This window comes from Sarcophilus harrisii, chromosome 3 (genome assembly GCF_902635505.1).
Source record: "Sarcophilus harrisii chromosome 3, mSarHar1.11, whole genome shotgun sequence".
NCBI lineage: Eukaryota > Metazoa > Chordata > Mammalia > Dasyuromorphia > Dasyuridae > Sarcophilus > Sarcophilus harrisii.
The window spans coordinates 566,379,529-566,399,705 of NC_045428.1; the positions used below are offsets into that span (position 1 = coordinate 566,379,529).

At 40.8% G+C, this 20,177-nt stretch overlaps 1 protein-coding gene across 1 annotated transcript in view; it reads right to left on the reverse strand.

Annotated features, from left to right (window-relative positions):
- Window positions 1-20,177, reverse strand: part of ARHGEF10L (Rho guanine nucleotide exchange factor 10 like) — a 219,278-nt gene that overhangs the window by 167,694 nt on the left and 31,407 nt on the right. The window contains 1 exon segment of the mRNA XM_031962751.1: window positions 17,205-17,275. Within this exon segment, the coding sequence (XP_031818611.1) occupies window positions 17,205-17,241 (37 nt within the window). The 5' untranslated portion in view covers window positions 17,242-17,275.

A 20,177-nucleotide genomic window follows, 5' to 3' on the forward strand; every position in this document is an offset into this window, starting at 1 on the left:
AGGGAAGGGAGAAGTTAGCTGGTGGGATGAGTGGGAAGGCCTGGATCAGTAGGGGAGAAGCTGGGTGGTTTAGAGAATGAAAGGGACAGCATCTGGATGGTAATGGAACAGGAGGTGGACGGATTTTCCAGATGGGAGTCAATGGAACTCTCCAGCTGAAAGGGCCATTCCTAAGTTGTGGGGAGCGGGCACTAATCTACAGCCACATAAGGCCAACCTTGAATAGGTTGAATCTCCTAATCACATCATACCAAAGACTTCCTGAATAGGGGAAGTCTCCTAATCACATCCTAACTTTGAATAGGCAGATATCTAGGCATCCCCTAATCACATCATAGAGCTTCCTGCCACCAGAAACATCTGAGCAGCTCATCCTTGGGCGGGATACCAACCCTTTGTCTAGGACCCCCACCCTGTACTGTGTTTGAACAACCCTGCCTTCTTTTCTACTGCTATATATATCTGTACTATTGCACCCATTAAAATGAGGCTTGATCATATAGATTTGTCTTGCCTCCATTTTGCATGTCCCCTCTCTCTTGCCCTTATCTCTTTTCTTCCAGGGTTCACACACTCTGCCTCAAGGGCCTAAGTGAAGGAAGATGAACTGCTAATATTCCTTGGAGAACCTGAAAAGAAGCGGTGGAAAGCCAGGGTAACATGGCCTAGGTACAAGCTATCCTGCCTGGCATTCAAGGATCTTCATTATTTCTTTTTTTTTTTTTATTAAAGCTTATTATTTTTCAAAACCTATGAGTGGACAGTTCAACTTTAGCCTTTGCAAAACCCTGTTTTCCAATTTCCCCCACTCCATACTCTTCCCCTAGATAGCAAGTAGTCCAATATATCTTTATTATTTTTTATTACTCCAAACGCCCTCAGCTCCAGCTAAACTGAATGTCCCTGGAAGGATACCTTCCACTCTCCCATCTCCATGCCTTCCCTAACCTTATTCCCAATAACTGGAATTCCTTCCTTCTCCCTTATTACTTCCTGAATCCCTGCTCGACATTTAAAGACCAAATCTCCTTCAGGGAGCCTTCCCTAAGTGCCCTCTCCCCCCTTGGAATTCACATTATATTTTGTTTTATACCTCTCTGTTGCCCTGATTATTAGTGAGATTATTAAATAAATCTTTGTCTTATCCCATCTCTATTCTAAAATGGAAGCTATCTAATTTCTAAGACAGAAACATCTAATCTAAACTTTAAGTCTTCCCTAGTATTTACCAGAATGCCCTGCTCTCTTCAATATTTCAAGAATCCTTTTTTAAAAATCAACTTATTTTCTACATAGGTACTTCACAGTACCCAGATCTAGACCTGGAAAGGAACTCAAAGCCCAACTAGCATGATGCAATCAATAGTTTTTTAAGTGATCTACTGGGCTTGTGTCCCAAAGAGATCATAAAAAAAGGGAAAAGGACCCACAAGTGCAAAAATGTTTATAGCAGCCCTTTTTGTAGTGGCCAGAAACTGGAAACTGAGCAGATGCCCATCAATTGGAGAATGGCTGAATAAGTTATGGTACATGAATATTATGGAATATTATTATTCTTAAGAAATGACCAGCAGGAGGATTTCAGAAAAGCCTGGAAAGACTTATGTGAATTTATGCCAAGTGAACAGAACCAAGAGAACATTGTACACAGCAACAAGATTATGTGATGATCAACTATGACGGATTTGGCTCTTTTCGACAATGAAGTGATCCAAGGCAATTCCAATAGACTTATGGAAGGAGCCATCCCCACCCAGAGAGAACTATGGGGACTGAACGTGGATCAAAGCAGAGTATTTTCACCTTATTGTTGTAGTTACTTGTTTGCTTGTTTTTGTTTTTCTTTCTCATATTTTTTCCCTTTTGATCTGACTTTTCTTGTGCAGCATGATGAACATGGAAATATATTTAGAAGAATTGCTATATCAGATTGATTCTGTCTTGGGGAGGGGAAGGGGACAAAGGGAGAAAAATTTGGAATGCAACGTTTTGCAAAAGTGAATGTTGAAAACTATCTTTGCATGTATTCGGAAAAATAAAATACTATTAAAAGTTAAAAAAGTAAAAAAAAAAAAAAAAGCCACCATGGCCAAGAGAGGATGTGCAGAGATTTAGGGATTGAGAGATTTATTTGAATCCAGATTCTCTGATCCCAAAGTTCTTTTTCTTATACAATACTGACTCTCTACAATAACTTGGTAATCCCCCCTCTTTTGATTAGGGGAGGGGAGTAGAGCTATGATTTAATTGACTTATGGATCTCTTTCCTTTAACGAGGGCTCAGTTCCTCATCTATAAAATGAGATATCCTATAAAGTTCCTTCCAGGTCTAGAGCTACGTAACCATGATGGGCATAGAATATTTTTCAATGTTATTTTCTTTTTTTCTTTTCTTTTCTTTCTTTTTTTTCCCCCCTGAGGCATTTGAGGTTAAATGACTTGCCCAAGGTCACACAGCTAGGAATTGTTAAGTGTCTGAGGCCAGATTTGAACTCAGATCCTCCTGACTTCAGGGTGGGGCTCTATCCACTGTGCCACCTGGCTGCCCCTCAATGTTACTTTCAAAGCAACTTCTAGTCTCAGTTTTATTCAGAAACGCATTTAAAACTGGGTAGTACCTCTGCAATCATCAAGTCCAGCTTCTTCATTTGACAGATGAAAATACCATGGCCCAGGATTGGGAAGGAGCCTCCATTCAAGGTCACCAGCCGGGACCTTAAGGCAGCAGTGCTAGCCCAGACTGTGATGAGAGTGTGTGTGTACAGGAATGGACACACAATAGCCCTGTGTCCACAAACACAGCCGACAGAAAACCTGTTCGGAGTTCCCCTGAGCCAGCTCCAAGAATTCTCTCCAACACTGCTAAGCCCACACTGCCACCCCAACCCACCTGGCCTGGCTCAGACTCAGACAGGGAAAGTCTAGAGTGGGCGGCTCTGTCTCCCCTGCTTCTCTGTCTGCCCTTCATCTTCCCTTCCCAGTTTAGACTCCCTAAGTCCTTTTTTCCTACTCCTCTCCCTTGTACAACATCCCTCACGCTCAGGAGGTACCTGGAGTCGAGAAGACTCCTCTTCTGAGTTTAAATCTGCTCTCAGACTCTCACCAGCTGGGTGACCCTGGATCAGTCATTTCGCTCTGGCTTGCCTCAGTTTCCTCATCTGTAAAATGACCTGGAGAAGGAAATGGCCAACCACTCAAGTATCTCTACCAAGAAAACCCCACATGGGGTCACAAAGACTTGGACATGACTGAAAACAATCTCACCAGAGTCATTGGTAGGAAGGGATTTCAAGAAGTCATTTAGTCCATCCCCCTACCCCTGATAAACCCATTTATAAATTGTTTCAGACAAAAGGAATTGGGCACAGCATCCAAAATGTCAACCACGGCCCTACTGAAGCCTTTATCCCATGGGAAAGGAAAAGCTTGAATTTTGCCCAAGAAAACAGTGCAATCACATAGCACGTCGGATTAATCTGTGCATGTCATATGGGGAAGTGAGCCAGTCATAAACAGATAAGGCTGAATCAACACAAAGAGGGCCTTGTGCCCAAAGAAGGTTTTAGGTCCACACCTGAAACAGTTCTGCCTTCCCCAGCCCCATCTGGATCTCAACTTGGCAAACCCACATCAAGATCAAGCTCAAACACCCACAACCCCAGAGGGATCACGGTACCTGGCACAAATAGGGCTGGAGGGCGGCCCCTGTGTCAGCCTCTGCCTGACAAAATGGAAACAAATACCCATTTCCGGGCCACTCTGACCTCAACATTTTGCAGAAAAGAACCCAAAGTTAGGGAGACTTGTTGAATGTGACATGGCCAGTGAATGGCCTCTCCATCTGCAAACTGGAAAGAGTCACCTTAGTCACTGAGGTGACAAAGATTTTAGCTTGTCATTTGGGTTTTCATTAACCCAATCCTGAAACTCAACTCAACAAACTTATCGGAAGTTCCTACTATGTGCGAGGTAAGGTGCTGAGCCCTGTAGCAGGCACAAAACTCAACACATTTCTGCTGGCAGAACTTGAGATGGACGGGACTTTACACATTCTTTGGGGACTTCTTTCCCTGAACCACAAATTCCCCACAGCTCTCAAGCATCATCATCATTTCCCCCTGACTACTAGCAGTAAGATGGCCTTGGAGAAATCCTAACTTATCCAAATTATTTACGTGTGATCTCCCCTATTAGATTGTAAGCTCCTCAGGTGTAGGAATAATTTTTTTACTTTGTATTTCTCAAACTCAGTACAGTGCCTACCTGGCACATAGTAGGCACTTAACAAAAGTGTACTGACTTTTCTTGACTAGGGATATCTTGTGTTACTCTTCCACATTTTATCTGAGAGATTTTGCCTCTTCGCACATTGGTTTGGTCTGTTTTTCTCACTTAAATGTTCTCTTCCTCTTTGATTAATCAAATGGTTTATATTTGAAAAAAGGTAGTTTCTTACATGTACAATGAGTGAGTTGGGCTCCATGGTCTCTGGAGTGCTTTTCAGCTCTGAAACTAAGTTACAGTCCAACAGATGCCCCCTCCCCAGATTGTTTGAAACAGCTGAATTCTGTTATGTAGGGCTGAGCTTCAGCCTCCTCCAAATAAGATCTAGCCCAACTCATTCATTGTACGTGTCAGAAACCTCATCATGTCAGCCATCTAGCTGCCTCTATTTAGATAAATTATGAATGATCACAGAAGGCAATCATTAGCATTAAGGGGGATCGGAAAAGGCTTCTTATATATGGAAGGTGGGATTTCAGATGAGACCTGAAAGAAATCATGGAAACCAGGAGATGGAAATGAGAAGAAAAAGCATTCCACATATAGGAGACAGTCAGTAAAAATGTACTGAGTCAAGAAACAGAGTGAACAAAAAAGATTTTGTGAAGAGGAATAATGTGTAAGAAAACTGAGAGCTTAGGAAGGGACTAGATGATGAAAGGCTTTAAAATCCCAAGTTAGAAACTGTTTTCCTCAGATGAAGATGCTGAGAGCAGAGCAATAAATGAGGCAGCAGAACACTGCAGTCCTTCAATTCTTTGGCATATGACTGTGTTTTAGACTTCTGAAACCTATACGTGTAAAATTATTCCTCGAATAACTGCCAAGGCACTATGGGAAGAGATGGATTTTCTTAAGTTTTGCCTCATAAGGTGAAGATGAGTCATTGACCACCAGAGGTTCTGATTTGAGGCATTGGAAGATAGAGGAAAATCAAGAAAAAGTTTTACAAAGGGTAGGGAACAAAAGATTTAGAAGACAATTGATTTTTCAGTGGTTTTGATGGAAGCCTGGAGTTTGGAAGAGAATAGCTTTTCTGATTAGTTGGAAAAGAGGCTGGGTCACATGTGAAAATTCTCGATTTGCTCTGCTGACTGAAGGAGGGATAAATCATCCCACTATTGTATATAGCCTTATTTAAACTGGATGCTTTGATAAATGTGGAAGGAGGTATAGAAGAATTTCATATGTTTAACAAATATTGAATTTCTTGTTTTCTAGGGGAGGAGGTGGAAGAAGGAAGAGAGAAATTTGAAACAAAGTTTTGCAAGGGTGAATGCTGAGAGCTATCTCTGCATGTATCTTGAAAGTAAAAAGGTATTATTAAAAAATAAATAAACTGGGGCAACTAGATGGCACAGTGGATAGAGCATTGGCCCTGAAGTCAGGAGGACCTGAGTTAAAATCCAGCCTCAGACATTTAATACTTCCTAGCGTGTGACCCCCGGCAAGTCACTTACCCCCAATTATCTCAGCAAAAATAACTAAATAAATAGATAGATAGATAAACTTAATGCTTTGGGGCACCAACTGAGGTCTAAACAAGGGAAAACCTCTCAGGGATACTGGGTTTGATTAGGGAAAAACAGAGTATGAATATAAGCTTTGCATTTGTTTTGCTATGAGCTAGGCTAATAGGAGAAAAGGCTTTGCTTTGCAAGAAGCTGATTAGAGAAAGCTCTTCACTGCACAATGAAGAGCTATTTAGGCTTGTCTGTATTGCCCAGACAGCTAAACTGGGGGCTTTTATAGTTCTGTGCTCAAAGGGAACTGCTTGTCACTGAATAATACTCATTTTATTTTTTTAATGAAAGAGTATAACACTTTCTCAGCTCTAGATTAACGGCCTCTGTGAGTTTTTTTTGCTGAAACCTCCTCCAGACCATGCCCTGTAACCATACTGGGTCTTCTTCTCTGTCTATGGTGATCTCATCCGTTCCCATGGATTTAATTATTATCTCTTTCAAAATGATTCTCAAATATACCATTTCTACCCTAGTCTCTCAACAGTCCAATCTTGCATCTCCAATTGTCTTTTAGACATTTAGAACTGCATGGTCAGTAAATATAAACTCAACAAATCCAAAACAGAATTCATTATCTTTTCCCCTAAATCTAGCCCCCTCCCCACTTTCCCTGTTACTCTAGAGGACAACACTATCCTCCTAAACCCCCAGAGTCACAACATAGTAGTTACTCTGGACTCTTCACTTTCTTTCCCCCCATCCCGGCTTCTGCCAAAGTCTATCAATTTCTCCTTTCCCCCATCTCTCAAATTTGTCCCTTTTTTCTTCTGACACTGCTCCCCTCTGGTACGGGACTTCACACCTGGACTACTATAATAGCCTGGTAGCAAATCTGTCTGCTTCAAGTCTCTTCCCACCTTAATATATTCTCTATTCAACCACAAAAGTGATTTTCCTTAAGTAGAGACCCATTCAAATTACCCCCTACTCAACAAACTCCAGTAGTTCCCTGATCAAATACAAAATTTTCTACTTGGTATTACCTAAAAAATCCCTCCAGTCTTACTCCTCCCTCTTTAACACATTCTTTTCCATCTAATGACCCTGACCTGCTGGAAGCTCCCCGGACTAGACATTCCATCTCATCCCCAGGCATTTCCTCTGGCTGTCCCCCTGCATGTAATCCCCGCTCTCACCCTCTCCTCTGCTGACTACTGACCTTTTGGGCTTCCTTTAAATCCAAACAAAAATCCCATCTTTTCCTAGAAGCATTCCACAATAATCCCTCTTCATGGGAAGGCCTTCCTTCTGTTCATTTTTTTCTACCTAACCAGTCTAGAACTTATTTACACACATTTCATCTCCCCCATTAGACTAGAAGTTCCTTGAGGGCAGGGACTGTATTTTGTCTCTCCCTGTACCCCCAGTGTATAATATAAAATCTGTCATACAGCAAGTGCTTAATAAATGCTTGCTTGCTTCTGTCTTTCTCTGCTCCGGTTTGTCCTTCTCCAAATGCCAGTGTAGTCTTATTTATGATTATACCCCTTCTTGAAAGCCTTCAATGGATCTCTATTGCCTATGGTATACGATGCCAGGTTGTTATCCTGGCACTTAAGGTCTGATACAATTTGGCTCAGCAATGGTATAGTGGGTTGCAAGGTGCCCTTAGAATCAGAAAGACCACGGTTCAAGTTTCACCCTAAGCAAGTGATGTCATCATTTCATGCCTCAGTTTCCTCCTCTTGTAAAATGAAAATAGGAGCAGATAATCTGCCCCCATAAGATCTCTTCTAGCGTTGCTCTATGATCCTAAATCTATTCCAGCCTTGTCACATCCTGCTCTTTACAATAATTTTGAATTTTTTTCTTTACATTTACAATGTTTTCTTGGCATCGCCATGGAAGCTCTTTGGAGACAGGAATTATTTCATGGCAGGATTTTTGCATCACCATACCTAGCATGGCTCCCAGCACACAGTTGGTGCTTAAGAGTTGGATGATAGTAAGATGTGAATCCCAAACATCATCTAGTTCAAATGCTTCATTTTACAAATAAAGAAAGAGACCCAATGAAGAGCTAGTGTGGTGTAGACAGTGGCAGTTAGGATGCTGCACCTGGAAATCAGGATGAACTTTATTCAAATTCTACCTTGGAAACAGCCTAGCTGTGGGGTCCTGGGAAAGTCACTTAATTTCCGATTTTTTTCTCTGCTTCAGTTTTCTCCATTTACACAATGGGACTAATGATAGTATCTACCTCACTAGGCTGTTTTGAAGAATAAACAAGATAACATATATAAAGTACTTTGCAGACCTAAAAGTACTATATTAATGTGAGCTATTATTACTTTTAAGTGACTTGTTATTCAATTAGTAAGCTTCAGAAGCAGGACTTGCACCTGGATTTCCTACATCAGAGCCATAGTACAGTATATAATTGAACTGATCTCCATTGTCTGCCTCCATTTCCTCATCTATAAAACAATCTGGAAAAAGGAAATTACAAGTTACTCCAGTATCTGCCAAGAAAACCCCAAAAGGGATAATGAAGATTCAGACCCATGGGATCATCCTTGACTCCTCATTCTACCTTCATCTTTCTTGCCCAATCCATTGCTCTCCTTTCTAAGGAAACAACATCTCTTGTCTAAATCCCCTTCTCTCAGCTCACTCAGCCCCCATTCTGGTTCAGTCCTTCATCTTCTCTCATCTGGACTATTGCAATAGCCTCTTAATTGCATTCCCAGCCTCCAGTCTCTCCTGACTCCCATCCATTGTCCATTCAACTGCCAAAGAGATTTTCCTAAAGCCCAGGTCTGACCATGTCACCCACTTTCTAATAAACTTGCAGTGGCTCCCTATCACTCCCAGGATTAAATATAAAATCCTCTGTTTGATATTTAAACCCCTTCACAATCTGGCTCCTTCCTAACTTTCCAATTTCCTGAACTGAACTCCCTTCTATAAACAATAGGATCCAGGGACACCAACCTCCTAGATATTCCTCCCACAAGTATTTGTTTCCCAACATCATGCCTTTGCACAAACTGCAGTCCCTACCCCAAGCTAGGGACATTGTCCTTCCTTCCTCATCTGTACCTCTTTCCAGGGGTCTTCAAACTACGGCCTTCGGGCCAGATGCAACAGCTGAGGACGATTCTCCCCCTTGCCCAGGGCTATGAAGTTTCTTTATTTAAAGGCCCACAAAACAAAGTTTTTGTTTTTACATAGTCCAGCCCTCCAATAGTCTGAGGGACAGTGAACTGGCCCCCCATTTAAAAAGTTTGAGGACCCCTGTCTTAGACTCTCTGCTTCTTTCAAGTCTCAGCTCAAAGGCCACGTTTCTCCATCTAGTCTGCTCCTAACATTTTCTAAGATCATTTCCCATTTATTTTTGAATGTCCCTAGCTATTTCCATTTCTTCTTCATTAGACTAGGAGCTCCTTGAGGGCAGGATATGTTTTCATCTTTCTGTGTATCCCTAGCACAGATTAAATACTTCATAAAATACTGGAAAATTGCCTCTGCCTATCATATATTAAGTGCTTAATAAAAATTTTTGACTATTTACTTCTGCCTGAACAATTCTCCCCATTTTTTTTCCCTGCTGAACTCTTAAAAGACAAGACAAATGAGGTGGAGCTAAAGGGAAGCACCCCAACTCAGGAATGAATGCCTTGTCTCAGGGACCTCAGCTGTGGTTGTCAGCTTGTTTCTGTCTCTTGTCTCCTCATCTAGAAATGAGGGAGTTAGATTGATGATTTCTAAGGTCCCTTCCAGTTCTAAATCTATAATGCCGTGAAAAAGTGCTCTACACAGCCATAAAAGGAAACCAAACTTGGGCCAAGTCCAACAAAGTTTGTGCAAAATTATTAAAGAGAGAGTACATAGCCTTCCTTTCTTTTAATGACAAGATTAAATAAAAAGTTATATCTATGTTGACACAATCATTCCACTGAACATTTTGCTTAACATTGCAACAAATGAATTTTGTTTAAAAGTGTCTCTTGAAAATGGAAGCTAATGAGAAATCAGGATACAATAAAACAAAAAATGAAAAAATAGAAAAAATGTGCAATATTTCATTGAAAAAAACTGACCTGGAAAACAGACCTAGAAAAGATAATTTAAAAATTATTGTTCTACTTGAAAGTCATGATCAAAAAAAGAGCTTGGACATCATCTTTTAAGAAATTATCAAGGAAATTTGTCTTAATATTCTAGAATGACAGGGCAAAATAGAAATTGAAAGAATCCATCAACCACCTCCTGAAAGACATCCCAAAATAAAAATTCTCAGGAATATTATAACCAAATTCCATAACTCCCAAATCAAGGAGAAAATATTGCAAGCATCTAGAAAGAAACAATTCAAGTACAGTGGAGACACTGTCAGGATAACACAAGATTTAGCAGCATCTACATTAAAGGACTGGAGGGCTTGGAATAAGAAGAGCTTACAATCAAAAATCACTATACAGCAAACCTGAGTATAATCCTTCAGGGGGAAAAGATGGTCATTCAATGAAATAGAGGATTTTCAAGCATTCATGATGAAAAGACTAGAGCTGAATGTAAAATTTGATTTTCAAATATAGGACTCTGGAGAAGCAGAAGTAGGGAATCAAAAAAGTGATATAATAAGGGACTTAATAAGGTTTATCTGTTTACATTCCTACATGAAAATGATACGTGTAACTCATTAGAGCTTTCTCATTATTATAGCAGTTACAAAGAGTATATATAGACAGAGGGCACAGGTATGAGTTGAATATGAAGAGATATATTTTTTTTAATGATGAAATTAAGGAATGAGGAAGGAATATACTTGGGAGAAAGAGAAAGGGAAAAGTGGAATGGCACAAATTATCTGTCATAAAAAAAAGAGGCAAGAAAAAGCTGTGGTAGTGAAGGGGAAGAGAAAGAAGAAAAAGGGAGCAAATGACCCTTACTCTCATTAAGACTGGCTTAAAGAGGAAATAATATATACATACTCAATATGAGCATAGAAATCTATCTTACCCTGTAGGAAATAGGAGGGAAATGGGTTATGGGAAAGGAAGCATAATAAAAAGAGAGGGCATACTGGTGGAGGGAGTGGTCAGTAGCAAAATATTTTTTAGGAGGGACAGAGTAAAAGGAAAAAAAGAATAAATGAGAGGAAATACAGTTAGCAATGGTAATTGTAAAGAATTTTGAAGCAAGTTTCTCTAAGGCCTCACTCCTCAAACATAGAGAGAACTGAGTCAAAATTATAAAAAATAAAAAGCCATGCCCCAATTGATAAATGATCAAAAGATATGATTTGTACTCAAAGAACTATAAATTCATGCATATCTTTTGACCTAACAACACTACTACTAAGCATGAATACCAAAAGAGATTCTAAAAAAAAAAAAAGGAAAATTACCCATATGTACAAAAAATATTTATAGCAGCTTTTTTCTCAGGGAAAAAAATGGAAATTGAGAGGATAACCATCATTTGGGAAATGGATCAATAAAGTGTCACATGTGTTTGTGATGGAATATTATTGTTCTGCGGGAAAGGATGAGCAGGATGCTCTCAAAAAAAAAAAAAAAAACCTGGAAAGTCCTCCATCAACTCAGGCAAAGTGAAATGTACTATATACAAAATAATAGCATTGTTCTTGGATGACCAGCTGTAAATGATTTTGCTATTCTTAGCAGTACAATGATCTACAACTACTCTGTAGGACTTAGAATGAAAAATCCTATCTATACTCAAAGAAGGAACTGATTGTATCTGAATACAGATTGAAGAATTCTCATTCTTTCTCTCTCTCTCTCTCTCTCTCTCTCTCTCTCTCTCTCTCTCAAACTTTATTTTTCTTGAGGGTTTTTATTTTCCTTAAAATGGGTCACAACATGACTTCTATGGAAATGTTTTGCATAATTTCACATATGGTTTCTTAATTGTGGGTGGGGATACGGAAGAGAACCTAGAACTCAAAAAATTTTAAAACAAACAAATTTAAAAAAAAAAAATAATATATATATATATATATATATATATAAATAACTGGGGAAAATATTAAATGAATGAATAAAAAAGACGTGTCTGCTGAGCTCCAACAAAATATACCAGTTGTGGTGTCAACAAGCAGTCTTCAGTTGAACTTCCCTGCTGCCCATGGCTCACTTCTGAACCCTTGAAATCTGGCCTCTAACCCCATCTCTCCAATAAATCTGCCCTCTCAGAAATGACTACGGATCTCCTAACTCCACTAAACTCCATAACCTTTTCTCTCGTCCCATCTTCCTTGGTTTTCTTGCAGTATTCAACCTAGTTTCTGTTCCAAATAACCTTGGGTTTCCATGACACTGCTGTCTGCTGGTTCTATCCCTTCCTGCTTGATCACTCCTCCTAGGTCTCATTTCCCTTAGTGACTCAGGAAGGGGTCCACATCCTTTCATTCCCTGACCTTGAATATGCTCCTTGGAATATTTTTCTTAAGTCTTCTTCTCTTTCTGCCTCTTGGTAATCTCAATAATTCCAAAAAATCTAGAGATCACCTACATGCAGATGAATTCCATGTCTATGTATCAACACTAACACTTCCACTGAGTTCCAGTCCCATGCTTCCAGCTGCCCAATGGACATCTCTACCTCAAACTAGACACATCCAAAGGTGAATTCTCGCCTAAAGCAATATTTCCTCCCAACTTCCCTGCTTCTAATGGTGGTAGCACTTTGTCAGGTGAGATACAATTTCCTAGAGCACCTGTCCAGATCTGCCCTTGGCACTTTATCACACCTTCCCTACCTACTAAAATCTGTGAATATGTCATTGCCAGAAGCTGGTTAGACAAAGCTCTTCCCAATTTAATGAAGAACAAGCTGGGCTTGTCTGTATTGCCTAGAAAGTTAACATGAGCCACTTTGAATTCTCTGGTTTTAAGGACAATAAGGCAAAGACTATTTATCCCTCACCGCCAAGCTCAGAGTTGAGAGTAGGTACTTCATAAATTTGCCAAAATGAACCACATTATAAAAGCCCACTTATCAACTGCCAAGTTCTCCCTAAAGCCCCCAAGCAATTTTTCCCCCCTTGACTCTCAAATCATCCTGTTTGGTCCTCTTCTATACAGAAAAAAGCAGTGTGGTGCATTGGATAGGAAGCAAAAAGGCCAAGAAATACTGGCTGCGTGAGCCTGGACAATTCACCGACCCTTTTAGTCCCAAATAGCCAAGTAGATGAAGCGGTGGAATCATAGTGAAGAGGACCTTTGTCCAACGGCTGCCTCTGAAACTCACCAGCTGTGTGAACCTGAACCAATCTCTCTCCCCGATTCCTCATCTAAAATATGACTCAATAATAGCACCTATTTTATAGTGCTAGAGAGACAATTAAAGGAGATGGTGGGAAAATTAAATCTCATGACATTTTATAAAGGCTAGGGAGTAGTAATGGTGGTGGTGGTGGTGGTGGTGGTAGGAGTAGTGACAGTGGCAGTAGTGATGGTAATGGTAGCTTGCAATGGTGGCAGTGGTAGTAGTAGTAGTAGTAGTAGTAGCAGTAGTATTAGTACTAATAGTAGTACTATTACTAGTAGCAGTAGTAGCAATAGTAATCATAGTAATAGTCTTAGTAGTAGTAGCAGCAGCAGTAGTAGTAGTACCAGTACTAGTAGTAGTGGTAGTAATAGTAGTAACAATAGTAATAGTAGTAGTCTTAGTAGTAGTAGTAATAATAGTAGTAATAGTAGTAGCAGCAGTAGTAGCAGTAGTAATAGTAGTAATTGTGGTATAAGTAGTGGTGGTAGTAATAGTATTATTAATAGTCTTAAGAGTAGTACTAGTAGTAGCAGCAGCAGCAGTAGTAGTAGTATAGTAGCAGTAGTAGTAGCAGTAGTAATTATAGTACTAGTAATGTAGTAGTAGTAGTGGTAATTGTAGTAATGGTCTTAGTAGTAGTACTAGTAGTAGTAATAATAGTCTTAATAGTAGTACTAGTAGCAGTAGTAGTAGCAACAGTAGTAATAGTAGTATTGGTATTGGTAGTGGTAGTAGAAATAGTAGTAGTAGCAGTAGTAGTAATAGTGATAGTAGTAGTAGTAGTAGTAGTAGTAGTAGTAGTAGTAGTAGTAGTAGTAGTAGTAAAAATAGCAGCAGAAGTAGTAATAAAATAGTAGTAGTAGTGTAGCACATAGTAGTAGCAGTAGTAGTAGTTCTTGTTATTCTTGTTGTTGTGGCTATAATGGTAGCAGCAGCAGCAGCAGCAGAAAAAGTACCTATCTACCTTGGTAGAAGAAGTTTCCTCATCTGGGAGTTCCCTCGATCGATGAAGTTACCAGTTTCTAACCCTGCCATGTCATATTATAGCTGATTATGTATATATATATATATATATGTCATAGTACCCTGGGGTAAGCACAGTAGATTTGGAGTCCAGAAGATTTGAAGTCAAATCCAGCCTCAGATACTTATTAACTGTGTGACTCTGAGCAAGTCATTTAGCGTTCATCATTAGTCTCAGTTTTCCCATCTGTGAAATGGGCATAATAAAAGCATCTTCCTTCCAGTGGTTTTGTAAAAATAAAATAAAATAACAAAAGCATAGTGCTTTACAAATCTTAAAGCCCCATTTAAATGCTAGCTATTATTATTATTATTATTATTATTAAAATTCCTCATGCACAGAAACTTTTATCTTTTTTTTTTCTATCCCCACCCCCACTCCTGGTAGCAAATGTTTGGTTGTTGTCCCTATGTTCTGAAAACAAAAATGACATCACTGTATTGGAGTTCAGTAAATGTGGAGTGAGTGAGTGAATGATTACTCCTTTTGCTATTCTTAGATGCTCAGGACTCAGGCATTTCTCTTACTAGTCAATGAACAGCCCTGTCACCATTCAAGTCAGGCCCTGGACTTATGATTTCATGGGGAGGAGATTCACTGCCTGAGGGAATTCCTTCTACCCATGCAAGTCATCATCTTTTCTGCAACTTGTTGTCTTAGAAACTGTCAGAAGCTCTGAGAAGTTAAGCTATCTGTCCAGAGTCATGCAGCCAGTAAGTGTCAGGGATGGGACTTTAACCAGGTCTCCCACGTTCCAAAATAACGAAAAGGTCCGATATTGCCCAGGCAGGGCTGGAATCAGGACTCGAATTCAAATCTGGCCTCAGACATTTCCTAATTGTGGGATCACTGAGGAAGTTACTAAACCTAATTTGCCTCAGTTTCCTCATCTGTAAAATGAGCTGGAGAAGGAAATAGCAAATTTCTCCATTATCTTTACCAAAAAAACCTCAAATGGGGTCATGAAGAGTTTGAAAGGACTGAAATGATTGAACAAAATCCTACCTCCTGAATCACCAGTTCATAAAGACCCACCCATACACACACACACACACACACACACACACATACACACACAAAGAGGGAGAGAGATAGAGAGACACAGAGAGAAAGGGAGGGAGGAAGAGAAAGGCAGAGATGAGAAACACAGAAAAGGAGGAAGGAAAACAGAGAAAAAAAGAAAGGGAAAGAGATAAGGGAAGAGAGGGAAAAGGTGAGGGACAAAGAGAGGGAGAAGAAGAGAGAGGGAGGAACAGAGAGAAATAGAGAGATAGAAGAAAAAAAGAAGAAAGAAGGAAAAAAGACAGAAGAAAAAAAAGGAGGAATCAGAAAGAAAAAGAATCAAGAGAATAAGGATAATCCTTAATTTCCAGATGAGAAATTGAGACCCAGTAAGAGCGTCTTAAATCATTTGATTAAATGCATATCATTTACTCCAAGATCTTTAAATGTTTTTTTGTTTTTTTTGTTTTTTAAACCTTCTATAATCTCTTTCCAACATCCAGGAAAAGCAGACAACAAGAAGGGATTGTTCACCATGGCAGCCTCCACGTCTATTGGTCTCCCCATTTCTCCTCTCTCCCAGCTCCGATCCCAGGCTTTCACTAACTGGCTCCCACCTCACTTACGGATCTTATTTCACATTATTCTCTTAGTGAAGGTGGGCTGCCAGCTGTTCCTTTAGTCATCTCCCACCTCCACTGCTTTGCATAACTGCTCTACCAAGTATAGAATTCCAATAAGATTTAAAGCTCCTTCAAGACAGGAACCTTTCGCTTTTTGTTTCCCCAATTCCTTTCTCAGTGCTTGACACATAATAAATGCTTGTTAGATTAAATTAGGATTTAATCCAAGCCCTCTCCAGCTCTGCCTGGTAGAATCCTGGCTCATGACCCCGACACCTCCTCAAGGCCTTTTCTGGACCACTTCCATCTCCCAGTTCTTAGCTCTCTCCAATTCACTAGGTATTAACATGAGATCATAGACCTAAATCTGGGAGGGACTTCAGAGACCAGCTGGCCTAAAGACCACATTTTTTAGTGCAATGACTTGTTCCACATTACAGGCGTTAAACGTGAGGGTCAAATTTGAATTCAAGTCCCCTGCCTGCAAAGTCAGTATACTTTCCCTTTCTTCACTCTTCCTACTTTGTGGATATCCTATATCCATTTTCTTTATGACCTGTTGTATTCCTCAGTAGAATGTAAGCTCCCCAAAAACAGGGAGTTGTTTCCATTTTTGTATCCCCAGTGCCAGGCCCACAATAGCCACTTAATAAATATGTGCCAAATCAAATTAAACTAATTAAACTGCCACCAGAAGACTCTTCCTCAAGTGCAGCTCTGATAGCATCACTTCAATAGCTTCCTATGGCGTACTGAGCAAAGCAGTAAAAATTTCAACCTGAAATTCAAGATCCTCTGTGAATGGGCCCCAGCTGACCTTTCCAGATTTATGTCCCATGACTCCTTGTCACAGAAGCTACACTCCCTCCCCCAGAAGCCTAGCCACCAAGCTTTTGGTTCCCTCTGTACCTCTTTGAAGGCCTGCCTGGAAGGTTTCCAATTCACTTGATCACTTGTCAAAATCCTACCCTCCAAAGCTAGAACAAGTGCCATGACGTCCACGAAGCCTTCTCTGATTTTCCCACGTCAGAAGTGCCTCAGAATTCCCATAAACTGCTCTCTCTTTTATGCAGTCACCATGATCTATTTTATAGTATCTCTGTCCCCTCTTATTTCTCTCTGAGCTCTTTGAGGAGTGATTCAATCCTGCCTCAGTTTCCCTATTTGAATAAAGAATGGTTAAGATAAACCATATAAACCCTTCCATTCCATTCTGAGGTTCTTCCCAGTTTTAAGTTCTGACATCCTTTGTTCTGAGGATTTGGACCCTCCTGATGTCTTAGGTCCCAAGTTTTTTGCTGGCTCTAGCAATCTACAGATTTAAAGTCTTTTAATTTTTAAATTAAATTTAAAGGATTTAAAGTCAGGACTCTTTAGTTCCCCCAATCCAGCAGCACATGTTCTCACCCATACTGACTTTTCAGCCACGTGACCCGGAGATGGATCATAATATGAAATGAAAAGCAAATTGGAAAAAGAAATAAGGGCTGGTAGTTACAGTACCTACTGCAGGCTGAGGAGACGGGTCTGAGGAAGCCATCTGCCTGTGACTCTGCTCAGCTCACCACCTTCTCCTGTTGGAAGAAAGAAGGAAATCTGATCAGAGAGGAGGGAGACAGGAGATCATGGGGAAGAACAGAAAGGCCTCGTCCCCATTCCATGCCCCACTGGCCGGAGGAGGAGCACCCAGGCCAAGAAAAGCCTCATCAACTCCCTTTGCAAATAATTAACCCAAAGGTAAACCCCAGGTGGACTGCGGCTGGCTCGGGCCTGCCCTCCCCTAGCCCCCAGAGCAGATCTCCCCTCTGCCCAAGGAGACCAAGCAGTTTCCCAGCTCCTCCCAGAGACTCTAGCCAGCTCATCTGGACTGGAGATAACACTCAGATCCAGACGCAGGTACAAGGGAAACCCGGTCCCGGGACCAAGAAGGAAAATATAAGCAAGGGTGGCTAACCACCTTCTGGGAACTGGCAATATGTTTCCTCTTCCTGGTCAAACATTAACCCTGTTCTCCATCTCTAAGTGGCTCAACCCTTTGCCCGCTAGCTAGGAGGTCTCGCCCTCTGGGGACCCCCCCCTTCCCGTCCCCATGAGAGGACAAGGAGAAGGGGATGTTGGGGAGAGGGTTTGATTGGGCACCAGGACTCCAATCTTAGCTCTGACACTTCCTTAGAGAAATTAGAACCCAAGTTCAAACCCCTTCTGGTTACTGGTTGTTATTAGCTTCATGATCTGGGAAAACGTGCCTTAACTTCTATGTGCCTCAGTTTCCACATCTATGACATGAGGAGGATATGTCCATCGCACCCATTTCATAGGTTTGGTGTAAACTCGGATGAGTCCATTCAAGTGCTCTGAAAACCTTAAAATATTGTCTGTCTCATCTGTTACAAATTATTTTCATCCAACTCATTTCATTTATTCAACTGTCTCGGAAGAGGAAATTTCCTCTGCTGAGACAGATCTATTCTACAACTTAAAGTCTTTGGGTATTATCTGGGACAGATATGGAAAAGGGCACTGGGGTTTAAATTTTTTAAAAAATTTGAATCTGGAGGGAGTTTTGTGGAAGTGGCAGATAACACAAAGCTTTTGACCAAATAACCTATATTTTACACTAAGATATTCTAAACATAACATACAAGAAAAAGAAAAATTTCAGACATTTTCTCCGGGACAAAGAAAAGACTGACAACTTTTACTCAGATTTTCCAGATTATGGGGATACCACACCCCTAACCATCCATCAGAGATAACTATACCAGCTGGCTGCCTTAATGCTATTCTTTAAACCAGGAAATGGGAGTTATTATGGGTTGTTTCTTATCTGAAGAAAATAAAGTTTGAGGGGAAAAAAGGGGGAAAAAGGGAAGGGAGGAAGCAGAGAAGGAAAAAAAAGAGTAGGAGAAAATGTGATATAAATAGGAGCTCCTGCTTTCATCACTGGCCACGTTCAAGGGCCCCAGATGGCAAGTGCTCCTCACTTCCAGAATCCTGGGCTGAGGCCATCAGAGTCTGTCTGGGCTTTCCTCTCCCTGGGGCACCCTATCATCAATGGCAGGAGCTCAGGAGACAAGAAGCCCTAAGCAGAGGCTACTAATGGGACCAGATGGCCTCCCCTATAGGGTTAATCAATCAACACACCCCATAGATCCTGCTCTCTGAAAATTAATGGATCCCACACTAATCCATTAAGTGCCACCTCCTCCAACACAGCCCGGGATTTGGGTTTTTTCCTGGCCAACTTGATCCCGGATTCCCCAACTTCCAGACCCCCAAGTCCCAGCTTTTAGTGAAGGCTTCCATATAACAAGTGATATCACGAATGTATCATGAGCACCAGAACTGGAGGTTAAAAAACCCCGGCTTTCTCGGCTCCAAATTCAGTGTGACTTTTAAGAAATTCACCACCTTTCTCTGGACTCCAGCTACCCCTGATACAAAATGAGAAGGTCAGCCCACATCCACTGACTTTTAAGTTCTACACACACATCATCCATCCATCTCCATGGATTAGTAGCTGCATCCTCTTCCCTGCACTCCAGGCCTCTCCTGCCTTTCCCTAAGTCATCCTCCACCAAAAAAGGTAAAGGGATATTCCTAAAGCATTGGGTCCCTTCCCTGCTGAAGAAGCTTCAGAGGCTCCCCCTGGGATAAAATTCCAGATCCTCTGCTAAATTCCTTTACATTGGGACTCCTCATTTTAGGCTGCTCTCACAAAAGTCAACAAAAAAAGAGAAGACAAAAATAATCATTAAGAGAAAAATAAAAGGATGCAAGGGAGCGGGTGGCCAAGTTGATCTCTAAAGACCTTTCCAGCTCTGGCTCAGAGACCAGCTCATCCAGGCCTGATACATGCCCAGCCAGCATCATCCAACTTCCCAGAAGACCTGGGGAAGGGGCAACGAAGGGGCAGGGAAGGGTATATCTCCTCTGGACAGAACCTCCCCAGCTCTCTCCATCACGTATCCTCCAGTTGCATATACTCCCTCTTCCCAAATGATTCTGAATTCACTTTGTGCATGTTTTATATTTTGTATATAGACTGAACAAACCTTTGAGGGCAAGGGTTGCTTTGGGTTTTTGTCTTTGTATCTCTAGTGCCTAGAACAGTGCCTGGAACATAGTAGGCACCTAAAAAATGCTTGAAAGAATGAATGAAAGGTAATTTCTTAACCCTAGTGCCTGAACATAGTAGGCACTTAATAAATGCTTGAATGAATGAATGGTAACTTCTTAACCCTAGTGCCTAGAACATAGCAGACATTGAATAAATGCTTGAATGAATGAATGATAAATTCTTAACCCTTCTTTGAAGCCCAACTAAAATACAGCCTACTCCAGGGAGTCTTGTCTCTCTCACACTTCCAAGAGCACCTCATTTATATGAGCACCTCTAATTACATAGAGCACCTTTAAAATACTTATTATATATTACAGTAGTCTGTGTTTCTGCCCAAGTCCCTTAGTAGCTGT